The sequence below is a fragment of the Pelmatolapia mariae genome, linkage group LG3_W (assembly GCF_036321145.2).
Source record: "Pelmatolapia mariae isolate MD_Pm_ZW linkage group LG3_W, Pm_UMD_F_2, whole genome shotgun sequence".
Taxonomy (NCBI): Eukaryota; Metazoa; Chordata; class Actinopteri; order Cichliformes; family Cichlidae; genus Pelmatolapia; species Pelmatolapia mariae.
Genome location: NC_086229.1, coordinates 63,217,040 through 63,239,108, shown reverse-complemented (window position 1 = coordinate 63,239,108; position 22,069 = coordinate 63,217,040). Strand labels below are relative to the sequence as shown.

General features: G+C 40.1%; 2 protein-coding genes across 2 annotated transcripts in view; both read left to right on the top strand.

The window, feature by feature from the left end:
- LOC134647003 (NACHT, LRR and PYD domains-containing protein 3-like) overlaps positions 1-2,501 on the top strand; it is a 38,757-nt gene extending 36,256 nt beyond the window's left edge. The window contains exons 10-11 of the mRNA XM_063501106.2: positions 1,564-1,703; positions 1,780-2,501. Of these exons, the coding sequence (XP_063357176.2) occupies positions 1,564-1,703; positions 1,780-2,501 (862 nt within the window). The remainder of the gene's footprint in view (positions 1-1,563; positions 1,704-1,779) is intronic.
- Positions 1-22,069, top strand: part of LOC134623853 (GTPase IMAP family member 8-like) — a 520,463-nt gene that overhangs the window by 114,931 nt on the left and 383,463 nt on the right. The window lies entirely within an intron of this gene.

The following is a 22,069-nucleotide window of genomic DNA, read 5'->3' as shown; positions in this document are numbered from 1 at the left end:
GGAATAACCGGTTTTCTGAAAGTCAAGACAACATTCTTGGAAGCTAAGCTAAACCCTATCTTCTAGGAAAAGTGGAAGTATAAGCTTCATGTTGTTAAACTACTACACTGAAAAAAGAACATACTGGATGTACTTAATTCAAAAGTGGACATTGGGTCCACAGAGGTGTCTTGCAACAATTTTGGCAGAAAATTTAACAACTGAGTTAAATTAAAACGTAACATTAAAACATGAGGCAATTGTGTTAAATACACCCAAGATGCTTACACAAGTAAGAATAATATAGAATATAGAAAGAATAAATGCACAGCTTTACACAAGAAAACGCAAAAAACAACCCCCCCCCCCCCAAAAAAAAAAAAAAACAATAAGTGAAAGATACTAAAGGGAAAAAAATAGTAACTGACTGCCCACTACTATAAACGTACCACAGAAACAAGATACTCTACACAGCCACTAATCAAAACACAGGTTCTTTGTTGGATGGTGGAGGTTAGGAGAGAAGGGGCCAGGTGGCTGTCATCTGGTGGTTAAATACTGGAGGTGATCAACCAATTATCCAATCCGAGGATAGGCAGAGACTCCACCCAGCTACTCAGCAGGCACGCCCAGGTGTCCAACTCCTAAGGGTGCGTTCACACCGATAGAGGCGAGCAAAAATGCCCCAAACGCCCCTAATGTGACGCGTGCACATTCGCACCTCAACGCGTGTCCAGGGAAAATCCACCGCACCTCGAAATTGCATCTTTCCACGCGCGTGGACCGGAAATGTGGGAGGAAATTGTGCCAGATGTGTTGTGCTGCAGATGTCCTCTGAATAAACACATTATCTTGTTAGCAGAAAGGTATTTGTACATCAGTGGGAAAATAGAGGGACAGTAGGCGGGCTTGCTAACGTTTGCACGGTTTCATCGGGTCAGTCTGGAAATTAAAAAGCAGAATGAATGAACTTACCAGGTTGCCCAATCTCCTCACTAATGTGCCTCCAAGCTAGGTCCGTTTTATTCCTGTCTCGGTAGAAGTAGCAACAAGCATCATTTAGCTCTGGATGATTAGCCACGGCACTGATGAGCTTTTCCTCCATACTGAGTGACGAATGAAGGGCTTTGGCTGGATCTGCCCCTTTGACCTAGTTACAGCCACGTCACCGGCCTCCTGATTGGTTGTCGGGGCGTGATTTGACACCGGAGTTCATATTTTCCAACTCGAGCGTGTGCACAAAATGTCACACGCGCCCCACGCGGTACACTGAGGCGCGTTTCACGGGTTTTGGCGTTTTCGTGACGCAAATCTGCTTCCGCATTTTCGCCGGATGCGCAATCGCGTGTCATCGCGCTCTTTCCATTGACTTTACATGTGAACCTGACGCTCTGGCCGCCTCTATCGCGTTCGGTGTGTATGCACCGTAAGAAAGAAAAGGGGAAGAAAGCCACAGCCATCCTCTGGTGGGAGGAGTCACACATAAAAGAAACACAACATTGGATCATAGAAAAGTGGTTGTATTACTACAAAAGGTTTTACTGCTTTTCTTTGGACAGAATAATTTTTTGTTCGTGTCCACAGAGAGAAGAAGAGGAATTTCTTTGTGGAGAAGCCGGTGTCCTGTTGTGTGTTGTGTCAGGATGTCCTGAAGGATTCATCAACAGACTTCTATCCCCAATGTGGAGTCAAGTCTGGAACCAGAACTTATCAGCAGACAGCCTGTAAGAGCATCTGTGCAAAAACAAAAACTTAAGCTTTCTTGCTCTCTTGTTTAATTGTTTTCTATTCTTTCACCAGATACTGATCTAGAAAAATATTTAGATGCATTAAAGATCACTCTGAGGAAACGATATGAACGTGTGATGGAAGGAACTGATAAAACAGGAAGTGGAGCCCTCCTCAGATTGATCTACACTGAGCTCTACATCACAGAGGAGCAGAGTGAAGCAGTACACTTCCAACATGAAGTGAGGCAGGTGGAGAGCGCTTGTAAGAAGACCCTCCATGAAACACCAATCAGCTGCCAGGACATCTTTAAAACCTTACCTGACCAACAGAGACCCATCAGAGTGGTTCTGACATATGGTGTTGCTGGCGTTGGAAAAACCTTCTTGGTACAGAAGTTCACTCTGGACTGGGCAGAGGGCTTGGAGAACCAACACATCAGTGCGGTGGTTCTGCTTTCATTCAGGGAGCTGAACTTGGTCAGAGATGAGCAGTACAGTCTCCTGGAGCTGATCCATGTTTTCTATCCAACATTACAGAGCGTCACAGCAGAGCAGCTCACTATGTGCAGTCTTGTGTTCATCTTTGATGGCCTGGATGAAAGCAGATTTTTGTTGGATTTCACCAGCAGGAAGCTTGTGTCTGATGTCACACAGAAGTCTACCATCAGTGAGCTGCTGACAAATCTCATCGAGGGGAATCTGCTTCCCTCTGCTCTCATCTGGATAACTTCCCGACCTGCAGCAGCCAATCAGATCCCTCCTAAATGTGTTGACAGGATGACAGAAGTGTGAGGCTTCACTGATGCCCAGAAGGAGGAGTACTTCAGGAAGAGATTCAGAAATAAAGAGTTGTCGAGCAGAATCATTTCCCACTTGAAGACATCCAGGAGCCTTTACATTATGTGTGGGATCCCAGTCTTCTGCTGGATCACTGCTACAGTTCTGGAGCACATGTTGACTACAGAGGAGAGAGCAGAGCTGCCCAAGACCCTGACTGACATGTACTCACACTTCCTGCTGGTTCAGACAAAGAAAAATCACAAGTACCATGAGGGGCAAGAGCTGAGTTTGCAGCAGCTCACCAGTGCTGACAGGGAAGTTCTTCTGAAGCTGGGGAGGCTGGCATTTGAACATCTGCAGAAAAAGAACATCCTGTTCTACCAAGAAGACTTGGAGCAGTGTGGTCTGGATGTCACAGAGGCCTCGGTGTACTCAGGAGTTTGTACAGAGATCTTCAAAAGAGAGTCTGTGATCTTCCAGAAACCAGTTTACTGCTTTGTTCATCTGAGCATTCAGGAGTTTCTGGCTGCAGTCTACATGTTCCACTGTTACACCAACAGGAAGTCAGAGGTGCTGCAGGACTTCTTTACTGAGGAAGACAACGAAAATAAGATATCTTCAGAAGGTATCTCATCTCTGGAAGATTTTCTGAGCAGAGCCATGGACGAATCCTTGAAAGTTCCGAATAGCCACCTGGAACTGTTTGTTCGCTTCCTTCATGGCCTCTCTATGAAATCCAACCAGAGACTCTTAGGAAGTCTTCTGGGTCAGACAGAGAACAGTCCAGAAATCATCCAGAGAGTCATCAACAACCTGAAGAAGATTAGAAGTAAAGGCAAGTGTCCTGAAAGATGCATAAACATTCTCTACTGTCTTAGGGAGATGGATGATGTCTTAGTACATCAGGAAATCCAAGAGTTTCAAAAGTCACAGAACAAGTCAGAGAAGAAACTCTCTGAAATCGAGTGCACAGCTTTGGCACATATGTTGATGATGTCAGAGAACGTTATGGAGGAGTTTGATCTACAGATGTACAACACATCACGGGATGGACGATGGAGCCTGCTTCCAGCTGTGGTAAACTGCAGAAAGGCTCGGTGAGTCCAAGTGTGATTAACATTATGAATCAGTGTAGATCAATAGTTTAGTTCCTAAAATTGCTCTTACTAGAAAACACCATTGCTCTTATTACACTATTCCAGTTATTTATTCTAAACATCACATGTCAGTTATTTTTGTCAGAAATGTTGCTGAGGTATTGCAAACACTAAAAGATTCTTTTTAATGGAAAATTATTTGGAGGATTTAATTTTTATACATCTATATCTTCAGCTGATACAACCACTGTGGCCAAATGTGAAAGTGATGGAATGTTGTCACTGATTAACTTCCAACAATAAAAATTAAATTATTCAGGTAATTCAGTACAGTCAGTGATGATAACATTGATTTACATCTTGATAACATCACAGTGAGTGGTCAGAAATTAATCAAACAAGACTGTGATATTAAGCACACAGCTTTCACACACACAGTACTGAACGATGAGTGCTTGTTTCTTTACAAAGTGTTTTAACCAGTTTGCTTTTAGCAGATTTCCAGCTGCACACTTCAGTTTAGTTCTGTACCACACACAGCTCTGTCCTGTTGTTCAACTCTCACTCCTTTTTCAGGCCCCAGCAGCTACTAAAATAGGAAAAGCATGGTTAGCATAATGGATTAGCTTTGACAGCCAGACTTCCTCCGACCCCTGCAGCTGAGCCGCAAACCACACCCTGCCACAGAGACAAAGATTAACACTGCAGTCTTCTTGATTGATTTTTACTGATCCTGAGTCCAACTTTTTATTTTAGCACTCTGGAGTTGAGGGACACAGCAGCACTTACATTTCACATGAACGATTAAAATGACATGTAAAGAAGACTCAACCTCACTGCATCTCCATTTCACGTGAAGAATTCAAACTATTTACCACAACAAACCGTGATGCCCACTTGTATCACATGAACCTCCAAAAAAGTCACATTTCTGTATAATTTATTTAAAAATACATGGAATTTGCGTTTGCAAAATCTAATAGTCGTTCATTTTTTGTGCAGGATTTTAGGTCCAGTTTGTTTATACAGTATTGATGGATAGATGAGATGCTGTGGTATTCTGTGCAATAGTGTTTATGTGCAATAAGATTCTATTTATTTATTATTACTGACTCACTGTGTTCTGCTGCTTTTTTATACTTGTTTTGTAATTATATTTAAACTTGACTGCACCTAATTTCACTGCACTTGTTACAGTGAAAATCAAGATATTCAGATTCAGTATGCATCATTAATACACATTAAATCAAAACAGAGATTGAAGATCTGTAGGTCTGACAGAGACAGAGGACAATCATTAGAATGTTTCATGTTAGTAACATCAGGTCAGCTGAGCCAGAAGAGAAAGTGTCCCGTTGTGTTCCATCGAGCACACAAAGTAAATATAATGTGTCTTCTTAATAATAACATGTTTTTTAATGTATTTGCCAAAACAGACTTCATGATGTTCATGTCTTTGGGGGTAGCTGTGGATCTTTGGCCTTAGCTCTGACCTCAGACCCCTCCCATCTGAAAGAGCTGCACATGAAGTCAGTGAAACTGGAGGAAGACGCAGAAGAACTTTTTACTCATCTGGGACATCCAAACTGTAGACTGGAGACACTCAGGTTAGTTAACTGTATTTACTGTAACAGTAAAATACTTCTGTTTAAGAATAAGCGAAGATGAGGATGTACTGCTTGTCAAGTTCGCGTCAACAACAGGACTCACATGCAGGACAGTGCGTTTATTTACAGTGAACACTGATCAATCTGCCACACTCACAAGCAAAAGATAGGTTTACCTCAGTGGCTATACTGAGTAGGTCGCTAAATGACCTAGCATCCACTGAAGCTCAGACACACTGTTAAGTAGTGACCACGATGAGGACGATTAGCACCAGCCGGCGAAGCTTGATGGATGACAGGTGTGGCTGGCTTCAGTGAGGGAATTCCTTTAGGCCTGATGTTACCCTATAAACCAGCAGTGTGGGTACAAGCTTGGGTACTAAAAATACATACTATAATATTGGTTTTGGTAATATGTGGTTATTTTTAATAAGTGCGGAGAGTTGATTCTGCTGCCGTGTGTGTGTGTTTTTTTCTGCATGTTTGCACTTGACAATAATCTGTACACTTTGCAATAGTCTGTGCCTCTGTTAGACGTTCACTTGGTTTCTTATGAGAAAAAGATGATTTAATATAAGAATACTTTGTAATTCATATGATGTTTATTCAGCTTTGAGGACAGCATTTTGTTAGAGAAGAACTGTTCAGAACTGCTCAGTGCTCTGAAGTCCAACCCCCCCTATCTGAAACATCTGGATCTAATAGGATGCACCCTGGAGGGCTCAGGGATGAAACAGCTGTATGATTACCTGGAGAGTCCAGACTGTAAACTACAGTTTAAAAGGTCAGTTCACTTGACTTAGATTATAAAGGAAACATATTTCTTTGGTTTCTGTTTATCAGTGTGTCTGCAGAACAAACAATCACACATACAAAGAGAATCCGGCTGTGTAGAAGGCTGACTTTGTGATGATCCACAGTAACAAAAGAACAAAGTTACTCCTCATATTAGAGAAAAAGATATAAATGTGCAGTACATATGATAACATTGAACTGCACTTTTAAAGGTCCTGTGTTCTTACACTTTATGAACTGTTAGTTTCACATGTCCCCAGAATCTATATTTCAGGCTTCTGTTCACAACAACATACAGATCTTTTTTTAACCATGTCTGCATACCTGAAGTTAGAAACTCCTTTTAGTGTCTGTGGACTGAAGTCAAACTGGAATGGGCACTACACCCACCTCTTTCTGTGGAAAACACTCAACAGGAGCAGAGCAGCTCTTTCTGTATACTGTCTGACTTTTTGATTGAGACCTGAATTTGACACTGCATCACTCCTAACTGCAAATGCACCACATGCAAATATATATTTTATAGCCACTATGTTATCTTTCTCATCTAATCCCTTTCACAGCTTTGTTTGTGAACGGGATTAGATGGCCTGTGATGTGTTCCACTGAGACAGGCCATCGCAGTCTAAACACCAAACACCTCTATCTAAATTCTGTAAATCAGGTTCATTCTTTCTAATCATGCTTACCGCAATTTTTGTTATTTCTCTCACATTCACAATAGTAAGCTGCTCACTTCTTGCTGGACCTCCATCACAGGTTACACCAAGAGACACTGATTGATCAGTAATAACAGTTTAACACAAAAAGGAGTTTATTACAATTCCTGGATGCACTTATAGTCAGTTTTAATGTTGTTTGTTTAGTATGACTTTTATAGAGTCTTTTCTCAGTTTTTTAACAAAAAGATGTAACAATTTATTTTGTTGCTACCTGTTCTAAAGATAGTTTTAAGATAAATCATTGTAATCGCTTTGATGGATTTATGCAGAATCTCAGTACTTGGTTTAACTTAAAAGGTTTCATTCTTTACATTAAACTCTTTTTAACTTAATTATTGACCTTTTGATGAGCTACCATAAATATTATGAACACCTGAAATGAAATTACTCTTGCTAACAACAACAACAACAAAAAAATCATAATTACTCATATTTCTGATGTTTGGTGTGACATGTGCACTAGTTATCTCACACAAACATGCATAGAATCACTTTATTTCTTTCACGATTCACTTAGACGTTGGATGTCTGTTTATTCTAAGAGTAAAGACGTAAATGTGCTGTTACTCCCTGTTGTTAAAATGAGTGATTGGTTTCCTAAAAATGATTTGAAGCATATGCAACAACCTTTTTCAATCTTAAACAGATCAAGACATGCAGTGATGCCTACAAACTAATCCTGAAAGGAATCAGTGGTCAAAGCATGGCTCTACTCAGACTCCCTGAATCTGTTCCAGAACATATAAAGACACAAAGACAGTGTGGCCTTAACTCCAATGTCAAGCTTTGGTTTATAGATAAGGTCTTTGGAAACTAATGAACTTCTCTTCAGTGGATGGAGTACAGGACTGTGGTAAAACACCTCGACCTCAGGTGTCAGACACGCCTATACACCTTTACTTCCTGGATGACTCCTATGAACCAGTGAGTGTGTCAGTATGGGAATGTTGACTTTTCTACAGTGTGAAACGTTCAGCTCACCCACCTAAAGGACAATTTGTATTCAGTTTTGATTTGTTACAGAGCAGAATCTTGTGAAACAGGTTTCATTGCACTAATTTCACACCCAACGACCCACTGAGGAGACCACAGTTAGAATGTACATTGAAAACACAGCGATGTTGTAATTTGTCTTACGAGAGTTAGTAAACTTTGGAATAAGTTTTGCTACATTATTTGGACTAATGAGCTCTTATTTTATACCTACAGATACTCGCCTAAGTTAAAGAATACTTTTGAGGTATAATAGCTGCCATCTAGATAGTCCTGGAACTAAAAGCAGACTTTGCTTCTGCAGGTCCTTGTTTATTATTTTACTGTGAGATATTTTAATAATTTCACTACTGTAATGTTACTTTTAAATCCAGCAGTGTGTTTTTCAGTGCTGTGTCATATTACAGCTCAGAGAAGGGTGTGTCGCATATACTGTCGTAAATGTGAATCCAGTTTTGCGATTTTGCAATATTTGGAAAATACAGATACTTGGTTAAAGATGTATAGTCCATCTGGAAAGTGTTCAGAAAACTAGCATTTCTTCATGTTACAGTCTTATTTCAAGATGGATTAAATTCATTTTCATCCCTGTACATAACACAATATAATGAGAAAGAAAAATATTGAAATAATTGCAAATGTGTTTAAAAGAAAAAAAAAAAAGAACAAAATACATTAATAACATATTATATATGTTAAAATAGTACACAAATCATTAAGTTGCCTTTTGGCAAAATGTAGACAGGCTATCATGTGTCTTTTACGTGGAGTGGCTTCCATCTTCCATCTATTCCATCAACATCTGTCAGTGCGCCCCGGGGTGGCTGTGGCTACAATGTAGCTTGCCATCATCAGTGTGTGAATGTGTGTGTGAATGGGTGGATGACTGGTTGTGTAAAGCGCTTTGGGGTCCTTAGGGACTAGTAAAAGTGCTATACAAATACACGCCATTTACCATTTACCATCATCTACCATACGAGTCTTGTTGTTGGAGCGCTTCAGAAATAGTTATTATCCTGGAAAGTTCTTTTCTCTCCATAGAGTAAGGATGGAGCTCTTTCAGAGTGACCAGCAGATTCTTGTTAACCTTCTACCCTCAGCTCAGCTTCTATCATCACTCACATTGGCTGGACAGCCAGCTCTAAGAAGTATCCTTCCCAATTTTTTTCTGTTTATTGATGGCAACTGCAGTGCTCACTGGGACCTACAATGCTGCAATTTGTTTTCTGTACTCTTCCCAGATTTTTGCCTTGATATAATTCTATTTGGGAATTCTAGATGCAATTCCTTGAACTTCCGCACTTGGTTACTGCTCTGGCATGCACCATCAACTACATGACCTCATCAAATCATAATAACTCATACGGATTCATCATCAATCAAATGACTTTTCCACAGGTGGACTCGAATCAAATTGGGGAAATATCTGACAGCTGATCAATAGATTCTTTACTATTCTTTACTAAATCTGATTCTTAAACATGTAGTGAGTAAAGGGACTTTTGCAAGACTTCGTTTCATTGATTTTTCTTCGGCTTTTAATACAATACAACCCCATATTTTCATTAAAAGACTTTTAGAACAGTTTGAAATCAGGAAAAACCTGGTGGGCTGGATTTTAGAATTTTTTAACTGACAGGTCACAAAGAGTGAGAATAAACGGGGTTCTGTCTGACCTAGTGTTCTCCACAGGTTCTCCTCAAGTGTGCGTCTTATCGCCCTTATTATTCATTCTCTCTACAAATATGTGTCAGAGCAGACATGAAAACAGGTTCATTATTAAATATGCAGATGACTCTGTTATTGTCAGCTTACTGAAAGAGGGTGAAACTAACCATGGTCCAGTCATTGATGACTTTGTTCAGTGGTGTGAGGAGTCTTATCTCCAGATGAACATATCTAAAACAAAAGATATGGTGATTGATTTTAGGAAACAACAAAATGGGCACGCAGTCACTTTAATTAAAGGTCAGAAAATAGAGCAAGTACAATCATATAAATATATTGGGACCATAATAAATGAAAAACTGAACTTTGATCAAAATTGCAAATCAGTTTGTAAAAAGGGGCACCAGCACCTTTATTATCTTAGGAAACTTGTTCATTTCCACATTGACCAAAAAATTTTAACTTTGTTTTATCGTTCTTTTATTGAGTCTGTTTTATCCTTTTGTTTGGTGGCATGGTTTGGTCAGACCTCTGTCACATAGAAAAACTCTCTAAATCAGATAGTGAGATGGTCCAGTCGTCTGATAGGTGAGCCACAGTCTTGTTTAGCCTCTCTGTACTCCAAGCAGGTACAGAGGATGGCTTTATCAATCCTTAAAAAAGGTTCCCATCCTCTAAGGGGTGAATTTCAGCTTCTTCCCTCAGGACAGAGGTTTCTACTTCCGAGATGCAGGACAAAGCGTTATAAAAATAGCTTTGTCCCCATTGCTGTCACTGAATTAAATAAGAACTGTTTTTAATTCGAAATATTAAAATTATTATATATGTGCCACAGTGAGGTTTATATCTTTACTAGGTATGTGTGTTTTTAAAGGGATGCCAAATGCTGCCATTTTTTTTCTGTAAAGCAAATTTACCTTGCCTTTGGGTATAAATAAAGTTACCTTGACCTTGACCTAGATGCACCAAAACGGGATGCTTGTGAGCTCAATGTTTAGTGCTACAGCAAAGGCTTTACATATTCGCCAGTGAGCAACTAAATGGATCCATTTTGGAATAAGTGTGTAACATGACAAATTGTGGAACAAGTGAAATGCTTTGAATACTTTCAGGATACTCTGCGTGTTTTTGTTTTGTTTTACCTTACTGCAAACACATTAAATATCTGTTTATCATCTCCTCTGCATTTTATGTTTATCTCTGTGTTGCAGCACCACTCTGTACAATGATTATGCACATTACTTAAAGACAATAAATAAATAAATAGTAAATAAAATACATCCACGTGTTTAAACTCAGTTTTCTTATTATATTGCCTAATCATGTTTGGCTGAAATGTTTGGGTTTTTTTTAACTGTCACAATCAGCTGCTTACATTAAAGTAGATCAAAGGTAGAGAAAAGCACCAACGTGTGTGTTTGTCCAACAAAATAAAAACACCAAAACACACATACAACAAAACACACACACACACTTTATATGCTTTCATAAAGACTTTAATTAAGTGGATCAAAGCACATCACAAACAAAACTCACCACAGGCCATAGTCAGTTATTTATCATCAGTTATTTGTCCCATTCAATTTAAGCCTCTGAGGAGAAAAAAATAATAATAATAAAAAAAAAATATATATATATATATATATATATGTATATATATATATATATATATATATATGGCTCTAATTCTTAAACAGTCGATGCAAAGGCTTTGTGAAACCACTTGAATTAAAGCTGAAAGACTGCACTTTTATTTCTTATTCATTGTTGATTTAGAATCAACTTTGCTGTTGTGCGGAGGGAAAAAATACAAAATTGTGTCGTTGTTCCAATATTATGAAGGATGTTGTATAAAATGTATCAGTGGGGAGTGCAAAATCGTGTACAAGTTACTTGTGGGAAGGGAACTTCCTATAACTTGCTTGTATTCTAGAGTCTCCTTCAAAACAAGTAGGTGATGACCTTGTGTTGGTTGTCAACCTTCGGGGAAGAATAAATTACAAGTAAACCCACAGCAGAAGTGTAACAGCAGAAATGACTGATTTGTGTTGGCCTGTATCCATGACCTGACATTTCAAGAGGCTGAGCGCCTACTCATTCATAGAAGCTAATTCTTTGTGAGGTTTTTGCTTCTGCACAATAGCGCTGTCAACTCAAGGCTGTGACTGAAATCACATGACCAGCAGGCACCACCACCAGCTGGTGATTTATCTAGTGAAGTTAGGTGAGGAGTGAGAATCTGGCTAAATGCTGTTTTTTGTTTCATTTCTGCCCATACTCTCTCTTTCCTTCTAATTTCTCCTTTGCGCTGGGTAATAGTCTACTGTTGTGTGACGGAAAAAGAAGAGGAGAGGGTTAGGAGAAAGCAATACTGAGAGGAAGAGCATGTGTATAGTGTTGTAGGTGAATAGAGTGTCCAACAGTATCATGAGAAATCAAAGTGGCCTTTCTGAATGCTGTCAGTGTTAGTCCCCCACAGTTTGGATGTCGGTTGAAAGGGAAGGAGGAATTCTGAAGTAAGTTGAATGAAGTGGTAGAGAGTGTCCCAAGCCTGGGTTTTATAGTTACCTTATCCTCAGCGCTCCGTGTGTCTGTGGCCTAGACACAGCTGAAGCCTGATTACAGCGTCTGGGCACCGAACCGCCTCAATAGCCTGGAAAGGTGCTGACCGCTAGGCTAACTAGCAGCAAGATGCCTTCCCTGTCCACAGATGACTACCACAGCCTCCTGCAGAAGATTGCAGTACTGGAGACAAAAATTCATCGCTTAGAAGTAAACATGGAGGTAAATGGACTGTGTGGAAATGAAACAACCTTGCCTTTGATTCAAAGCAATGGCGATGAGCAAGCTAATACACAGCTAAGGAGCACAGATAACATGACCAAGAAAGTAGACTCTGCATTATCAGGGCTCTAGACTAACTTTTTGACATGGGCGCACCGGTACGCCTAACTTAAAAAATTTAGGCGTACCGGCACAAAAGTTAGGCGCACTCAAATTTTTCAACCGCTTCGCTTAACACCGCAGTTTTACATGTGCACCTTCTTTGGGGGGAGGTCCATACAGACAATATTCATTTCTAAATTATTAACTAACAATGTTGTGCTTAAAGTGCTTTGTCAATATTGTAGAAAATGTTAAACTTTATCATCATCTTGGCCTCCTCTGACGACCTGTTTGCTGTTGCATGCTGCTGAAAGGCAGTGGGGAGAGAGGACACTTGGGCAGTGCATTTATTGCAGCATGAAGTGTGTTTTCTGGATACACTGCTGCTTTTTCAGCATTCAAAGATTGATGGCACTGTGTCAGAGCACTGGCTATGAATTTCAGACGGATCAGGCCTTAACTTAACAAAAAAGTTATCAATAGTTCTTTTCATCTTTTCTTATTACCCACAGCTACATCCACTTCTGTCAGGCCTAGGCTGCTCACTAGGGCTGGATATCATCACTGATTTCTATAATCCATTCGATTCCGGTTCTCAAAGTCCTGATGCGATTCAATTTAGCCTCAGACAGTCAGAAATATTATAATTCTGATCATTTATCAGTACTGACACTTGTGAGACTTCATCAGAATTGTGAACATCACAGCAGATGCCTTTGTGTAAAAGTAACTGAGAATAAAACACAGAAAAACATGAAGGAGATTTTCCTGGTCTGGCGTTTTATAGCAGATAACCTTAAAAATATTCTGCAATATTCTGCAATTTTGCATAATTTTAAGAAGTTTAAATTTCTTCAGTATTGAACAGCAGAAATTGGGCTTTCTTGTCGGACGTCATTTACATGAAAAAAGAAAAAGACAGCGCTGTAAACAACGGTAGACTGGTGGGTAATAAGCGAATGAATAATCCAGAAAACAGAGATTTGAGACGGGAAACTGTTCTTGAAGTACATACAGGGAGCTGTGTAGGAAGTGTAATTTTTATCGTGATGGAAGCAAAACAGCAAAAGTCAGAGGGAATTCATGACGACATTGATCAAATGTGAAGCGCAGTTTGCTGCTTCTTTTTGGCTCGGCGAATTTTGGTTGGAGAGACAAAACCTGCAGCTCAGAATCAGCGCAAAAAAACCGTAAACACAGCGCGGACCCGACGCATCAGAATCGCTAAGCTCCGACAGCGTGTCCGTCTGCGGGCCGTCCGGTGAGAAAGCCGAGAAAGACAAAGCTGATTCTGATGCGTCGGGTCGCTCTGTGTTTACGTCTTTGTGTGGAATCCGTTAATGAATTGATATCGCCTTATTAAAGCTACTCACCTCCCTCTTCTACTTGCACTTTCCACTGGACCACGGCCAATCAGAGAGGTCCCGCCCCTGACTATCTCTGATTGGTTTAGTCCACGATAGGGGCATAATGTGTGTCTGCTGTTGACAACATGGAGAGTTGCAGAGATTTTTTTTTGTTACCCAAACAGGTGCGACCAAATGTTGGTAACAGTTGGTCGCACTGGTGCGACCAAATGTTTTTTTTAGTCGCACCACGGAAAAATTTGGTCGCATTTGCGACCATATTGGTCGCACTCTAGAGCCCTCATTATTATAAATCCTCAAGCGATAATCCCCCCTTGGACTGTCTTGGTGCAAAACCAAGACATAAATCATGTCTCCTGGAAGGGGGAGGACGTATCACAGGCAGAGCACAGCGAGCTGAAATCTCTGAAACTGACTGGCCTTCTACCCCTGTATACGGGAGGAAACAGGACTGGACAACCGTGAATAGGAAGGTTAACAACAAACCTCCAAAACAACTGAATGTGAAACTGCAGAACAAATTTGCTCCACTATCAAAGGACCCTGGATCTATATCGGACAACCATCCATCTAAAAGTAGCGAAGTAAGGTCTGAAAATCTGTTGAAAAGTAAAAGGCCACAGGGGAAGCTAAAGGCTAGGCCTGAAACTCTGATTGTGGGTGACTCTGCCGTAAAGGATGTACAAAGGATGTGCAGTAAGAACACTAAAGTCCTCTGCTTTCCTAAGGATATGGTCAACAACCTGAAGGAGAGAATTCTTCAGATTGCAGATGAATAACCAACTGTGACAAACATTGTTCTGCATACAGGGTCAAACGATGTGTCCAAACAACAGTCGGAGGCTCTGAAACGGGACTTTACTGGATTATTAAATACTGTAAACTCTCTGAATGCAGCCGTATTTATCAGTGGGCCTGTACCGCCCGTCAGAGGAGGAGACGAGAAATTCAGGAGGTTGTTTGCGCTGAATAAATAGCTCATATCAGCATGTACTGACCACTCAGTGCATTTTATCAACAACTTTAATATTTTTTGGGAACGCAGGCATCTGTTTAAAGCAAATGGATTTAATTTTAACAAGTCAGGGGTGAAACTGTTCACCTCCAACTTGTTTTATTCCATACGTCATCCATCTGTGCTTGGTGCCAAGGCTGAGATAAACGAGGAGTTATCTCATAAAGAGGAACAAACAGTACTCCGAGAACAGACAAAGCCCAGCAGAAACCTTGAGGAGGAGCTCCATCTGCCCCCACCCGGGAAGAGCCTCAGAAAGGAGAGACATCTGAGGCAAGAAGAGGGGTCCCTATTTGCCTCCAACTCTCTCAACAACACCAACGACCAGGACCAGGGACCACGACCTTCCCCAGTCCCCCAAACCCCCGACAGGCCATCACCCTCCTCCCCCTCCCTTTCTCCCTCCTCCCCACACCTGAAATTCACTGAGGAGATGATGGAGCGGGTCAATGCTGGGCTCAGATCTACCCCCCGGCCCAATCCCTTTTTGTCCCTGTCAGGAGATTTATTCTAAAACACTTCTTCAGTTGAGAATCAGAGAGGAGAAACACACACTGCAGTTAGTTACTTGCAAGCAAGGGCAGCCACAGAACTCGCAAAGAAGTGCGGGCTCTGAGACTCGCGCCGTGCCACTGCCCTGTTCTTTATTTATACATCAGTGGGTGTTTGTTCTTTACATTGGAATGTGGATGTTTAGGTGTGTGTGTGTGTGTGTGTGTGTGTGTGTGTGTGTGTCCATAACCGACTTCCTAACCTGCTGGCCTGGAAGTCCAGCAGTTCATCTAAACAAAATGCACTTAGCCTAAAACAGAGATAGATACGTTTATCCTACCATAAAACAATAAAAGAAGGTACGACCTCTCCCATGCTCCCAGGATGTGGGTGTGAAAACCAGAACACTCTGGAATCACACAAGCTTCCTAGGATGAGACATTCTTTCAGGATACTATCAACTACATACTTCTAAACACAAATGATTACATGCAGCATTTTACCATAAGTAAACCTATATAATTAAAAGATAATACTGACATTATATTTAACATTCTATTGACAGTCCCCCATAAACCCCCCACCAGAGCAGCCAACGGTTTGCCATCGAGCCCCGCCCTCAACAGAGCAATCGAAGTTACATTGCGCAGCCTCGCCCCCCTTAGTTCCTCCTTACCACCTTCATGCTCTGTCTCCGCAGTCTGATGTGTGATGTGTGGAGGGTCCGGGCTGCGAGGATTATGGCAGTGGTGACTTTTCCCAGGAGAAGCTGGGACCCTGTTTATTAGAAGGATTTAAAATATCTGTACTTTTAGGCGACAGAAGAAGACATGTGGCCTGGTCAAAACACAGAGAGCTGCACTCTAAAAGATCTTTAAATATAGTAAACATAGCTTGTGTGCCACAGACTGCTCACAAACACGAGGGGACAAATAATACCTCTAAAACACTTAAGCTGGCTTTATTAAACGTTAGATCTTTAGCTGGGAAAACATTTTTAATTAATGATTTAATCACTGAGCACAGCCTTGATTTTATTTTTAACTGAAACTTGGTTGGACCAAAGTAACAGTGGAGCTGTTCTCATCGAGACGACCCCTCCTAACTACAGTTTTATCAGTGAGGCCAGGGCGAGCAGGAGAGGAGGAGGGGTTGCTGTCTTATTTAATGAATCATTTCAATGTAAGCAGCTATCTCCTGGAAGTTTTCAGTCTTTTGAATATGTGGCTTTACAGCTGAAGGCCCGATCCAAACTTGTGTTTCTTAATGTTTACAGGCCTCCCAAATACTGCACAGACTTTTTTAAATGATCTCAGTGAACTGCTGTCTGTGATCTGTGTTGATTTCGACTGTGTAATTATTATTGGGGATTTTAACACCCATGTGGACAACCCTCAGGACAAAGGGACTAAAGACCTGAGTAACACTCTGGGCAACTTTGGGCTGACTCAGCATGTAACAAAGGCCACACATAATAGAGGGCACACTCTTGACCTACTGATCTCCAAGGGCCTGAGCATTTCAAAGGTTACTGTGTCTGATGTGGGCCTGTCTGATCATTACTGTGCTTTCTTTGAAAGTAAAATCTCAGCCCACACAAATATATCAACAGCAGTGATCACAAAACGGTGTATAACTGAACACAGTAGTGAGATCTTTAACCAGGTCTTCCCATTAACACCTGACCTGTCCAGAGGTTCAGTCAATGAGCTTGTCACTAGCTTCAATGTTAAAATGTTAAATGTAATGGACACTATTGCTCCCATCAAGGTGAAGGTTATCTCTGGAAGGAAAAAGTCTCCATGGAGAAACTCCACACTGGTGAAAAATGAAAAAAGAGAGTGTAGGAAAGCTGAGCGCAGATGGAGAAAAACAAACCTCCAGGTTCATTATGACATCTATAAAGAGAAACTTCACAATTATAATTTACAACTGAGGAGTGCAAGGAGGTCCTACTTCTCTGACATCATCACCAAAAACAGCCATAATGCTCGGGTCTTATTTTCTACAGTTGACAGGCTAACAAACCCTCCTGTGTCAGTGGCAACTGAACTTCATTCGACCATGGCCTGCAATGACTTTGCCAAATTCTTCACACAAAAAATCCAAAAGATTAGACAAGCAATTAGTACATCAACAGCAGATCCAGGATATGTACTGTGTCCACCGAAAAACTGTTTAAACACCATGAAACAGTTTCACCCTATTAACAGCAAAGACCTGGAGGACATCTTAGGCCAACTGAACTCCTCCTCTTGCTGTTTAGATGTCCTGCCAACAAGTTTTTTCAAAAAGGTCTCAAAGACTTTGGAGTCAGACCTGTTACAGATCGTCAACTTTTCTTTAATATCAGGTGTGTTTCCAGAATCACTAAAAACTGCTGTAATTAAACCTATACTGAAAAAGGACAATCTTGACAAGACACAAATGAATAACTACAGGCCGATCTCAAATCTCCCATTTTTAAGTAAGATCATTGAAAAAGCAGTTTCTCAACAGCTCAATTACTTCTTAAAACAGAATAACTGCTATGATGCCTTCCAGTCAGGTTTTAGTCAGACCCACAGCACTGAAACCGCTCTGACCAAAGTGTTTAATGACATAGGTCTGAACACAGACAGACAATGTCAGTCTTAGTTTTACTGGATCTCAGTGCAGCATTTGATACAGTTGACCACAACATATTACTCAAACGACTGGAGAACTGGGCAGGTCTTTCAGGAACTGTACTAAACTGGTTCCAAACATACTTAGAAAACAGGAAATACTTTGTATCAATAGGTAACTTCACATCTGAGCAGACAAGTTTTACATGTGGAGTTCCCCAAGGTTCCATCTTGGGACCCCTTCTGTTTAACATGTACATGCTCCCACTGGCACAGATTATAAAGAACAACAAAATAAACTATCATAGCTATGCAGATGACACACAAATATATATCACAATGTCACCAGGAGACCGAGGCCCTGTACAGGCTCTTGGTAAATGCATTGAGGAAATTAATGACTGGCTGTGCCACAATTTTCTCCAGCTAAACAAAAACAAAACTGAGGTAATAGTCTTTGGAGCCAAAGAAAAACGATTACAGGTCACCAGAGAACTTAAATCTATACACCTAAAAACCACAAACCAGGCGAGAAATTTGGGTGTAGTGATGGGTGCAGACCTAAACTTAGAAAAACACATTAAGACAATAACAAAGTCAGCTTACTATCACCTCAAGAATATTTCAAGGATAAAAGATTAGCAGAACTCTACTGCTCGAGTCCTCACTAAGACCAAAAAAGTGGACCACATCAGTCCAGCTCTGAGGTCTTTACACTGGCTGCCTGTCCATCAGAGGATAGACTTTAAAGTTCTGATGCTGGTCTATAAAGCTCTGAAAGGTTTAGGACCAAAATACATCAGTGACCTCCTGACCCAGTATGAACCTTCCAGATCTCTCAGGTCATCTGGATCCGGTCTTTTATCAGTTCCCAGAGTCAGAACCAGACACGGAGAAGCTGCATTCAGCTTTTATGCTCCTTATATCTGGAACAAACTCCCAGAAAGCCTCAGATCAGCGGAAACACTCAGTTTATTTAAATCCAGGTTGAAGACTCACTTATTCTCAGCTGCATTTGAATAAAGCACAAATCCGCACTTAAGCTTAAATTTCAGAACTTACATTTTAAATACCGATTTTATCTACTGTTCTGATTTTATCTAATGTTCTGATTTTTGATTTTATATACAGTTTTGTTTGTTTGTATGTTTGTTTGTTCTAATTAATTTTAAATCATGCTTTTTATTTGTTTTTGATTTTAATGTCTCTGTAAAGCACTTTGAATCACCTTGTTGTTGAATTGTGCTATATAAATAAACTTGCCTTGCCTTGCATTACAAGAGACAGAAACCCACCAAGGTACCTTAAGGATTTTGATTTAGGTAGAAGGTACTCTCGAGCAACTAAGTGACCAGCCCTGGCCAGAATAATCCCCTCACTCAGTTGAAGGACTGGGTTGTCTACCCCACTTTCATAGTTAGAATAAGTTCACACAGTTAAATAAAATAATAGTTATAAATCAAGGCAATAAATGTTTGTTACAGACTTGAGTTAATGTAACAGCCTTGGGGTATCCAGCTAAAAGTTAAGCTGCAGTGATTTCAGTATTGACATAAAAGTGGATTAATACAGAAAACATTATAGTTTATAATCCACTCAGAAGGGGGGATGTTATGGTAAGGTCTAATTCATTGGTTCATGCAGCACCCTCTGGTGGTTGTGCCGTGTGCATTTGTTGTTGTACACCAGGAAATCGTGCATTGACAAAAGTTCCCCTTTCCTGGGAATGCAAAGTGTGATGCACTGGAAAACATCTTTATTCTATGTACTGATCAGATATTTTAATCATATCACTTTAGTATAACAAGACCACTCAAGTCTGCAGTTGTATGCACGTGGAATGTTATCACAAGTGGGCCTTGTGTTTAAGGCACCTTCACAGAGGGCCTGTTGTAGACTTGAAGACATCCAGGCACCCTGCTCAAGGGAGGTGACTGGTTGTCATCTTTTTTTTTCTCTTTTTTTTTGGGGGGGGGGGTCAAGGTTGAGCTGGACTGAAGGTATAGGGATATATGATCTGCTGTGGAATGTACTTTGTTTGAGAGTGTTTGTGGGGGTATAAAAGAGTTCAGGGCGGTGTCCTTCTTTAGAAATTCATTTTGGTGTTTGACCTGAATGATTTTTCTAATGAAGCGCTTTTTTTAATAAGCCTCACTTCAAAACACTCACTATCCAGGTGGTTGCAGTTTTATTGAAACATTTTCCACAACACATAACAAATGGATTTACAAATCATTCGTAGCCACAAAGCTGAAATAGTAACTCAGTTTACTCACAATATACATGTATCACAAATCAATAACACACCAAGTATACGTGGGCCAAGATTTCACTTCTAACTGTGCACTTGTACTGAACCTGCTTTGCATAACAAGCTTCCCAAGTACCAACTGTGACCACAAGAGGGCACCAAAGCTTACAAAAAACAATTCAAACTATACAGACATGAACGTCAAACCACATTTGAATCAGTGTTGGGTAAGTTACTTTAAAAAAGTAATTAATTACTAATTACTAATTACTTAGTCAGTATTGTATTTAAAATACTTATCTAATTACTGTGTCAGAAAAGTAACTTAATTACTAAATAAGTAATTTAATTAAATACTTCTTAAAATCCCTATAAACCTTGAGTGGGCAAACAATAGAAATTAAACTCTATAAATAATAATTTTTTTTTTTTTAAAGACGGAGACTCTACACTGTAGACTCTACAGTACGCAGCGAAGCATCTCTTCCACAATGTAGCCTGCAATCATTTTTAAGCTCACCTTCAGACGCTTTCTGTGCTGCTGAAGTAAAATCAAGTTTTGCCTGCTTAGCAGGAGTTGCTGCGGTGTTATCCATGGATGATGAACAAGGATCACTCAGAAGTATTCGTCTATGCTCTCATGCTCTCGCTATTAAAACCGGCCGATAGTTTTTTCTCCCCAGGACATAGCTTACATATTACTGTAATGTTCTGCTTGCTTCAGAAAAGTGAAGAGACGGGAATATGTCCATTTCATAAAACAGCCACACGCTTCAGCCGAGTCCGGAATCTTCCGCTTTAGAATACGACTATGCAGCAAACTGGTGCAAAATGACGTGCACCTGCACTACAGCGATGTTAAAGCGGCAGACTTTACTTCTATGTTTAGAAGATAAATTATTGAAATTAAATAATGATATACAGCGAGTTTAATTATTTTACAATGTAACACAAGTACATAAGTAACTGTAATTAAAATACCTAAAAATGAACAGTAATTAGTTACTCTACTTTTTCAGTGGAAAAGTAATTTAATTACTTTAACGCGTTATTTAGTAACGCATTACACCCAACACTGATTTGAATATACTTTACTTCATGTCTAATTCCATGTATGCTGTTTAACTTAAATTAGACTGACAATTAGCTCAGTCTTATGAACATCCATGTGATCCATGATCTCGTTTTAATTTTTAATTATTTAAATAGCAATATTTTTTTTTCTCACTTTGTTCTTCAAAACTTTGTTTGCTAATGACAACACACTCAATATAATTTCTTTTGTTAAATCACACATGTTAAATTTAGACATTGTGTGAATGTTTGCTTAGTCATTCTCACCAAGCACTAAAGGTCTCAGACAAGATCTGGGCTCTGTGCCATGGTTGAATTCCCTGCCTGTACAAACAATGACAGCACATAAGCAGACACACGCACGCACACAAAATCATTAGATTTGTCAGAAGATAATGTATTAGAACCATTTCATTACTTTAACTGTATTTCTCAGTCATTATTAATTAGACTCAAACTTTAATTTAATTTTGAATAAGAATACAAGATGATTTTTTAGTAGCAAAAGCAGATATAAACTCTGTCATAGCACTCTTTATCATTTTAAACATAAAAGTCTGGATTTAAAACATCTTTTCGCCTGTAATGAGAATTAACCTGGAGAGAATTCAATACCTTGCAATCTAACGTCTCTAAATAACAGGTCGGCCTTGTTGTCAACATTTATGCTCATACATAGCTGGACTGGCCATCGGGCATACCGGGCATCTGCCCGGTGGGCCAATGGTGATTTTTCGTTTTTATGGGCCGATGGGGTTTTTTTCTTCATTTTTTTTCTGTAACAGTATAAACACTGAAAGGTGGTGGATTGGCCAGATGCTGGCAGATGTGTAAAAATAACTCAATTGTTTGGTGGTGGCTATTGCGGAGCTTCTACAGATTCAGTAACATTAGCAAGTGGTGGAGGCCAGCAGATGCAACATGCTGGCAGGTGGATGACGGAAAGGCAGGAGGAGCAGAGACCCGAGGCGGTGAACTGAACTTCAGGTAAGAAGTTATGACCTGCA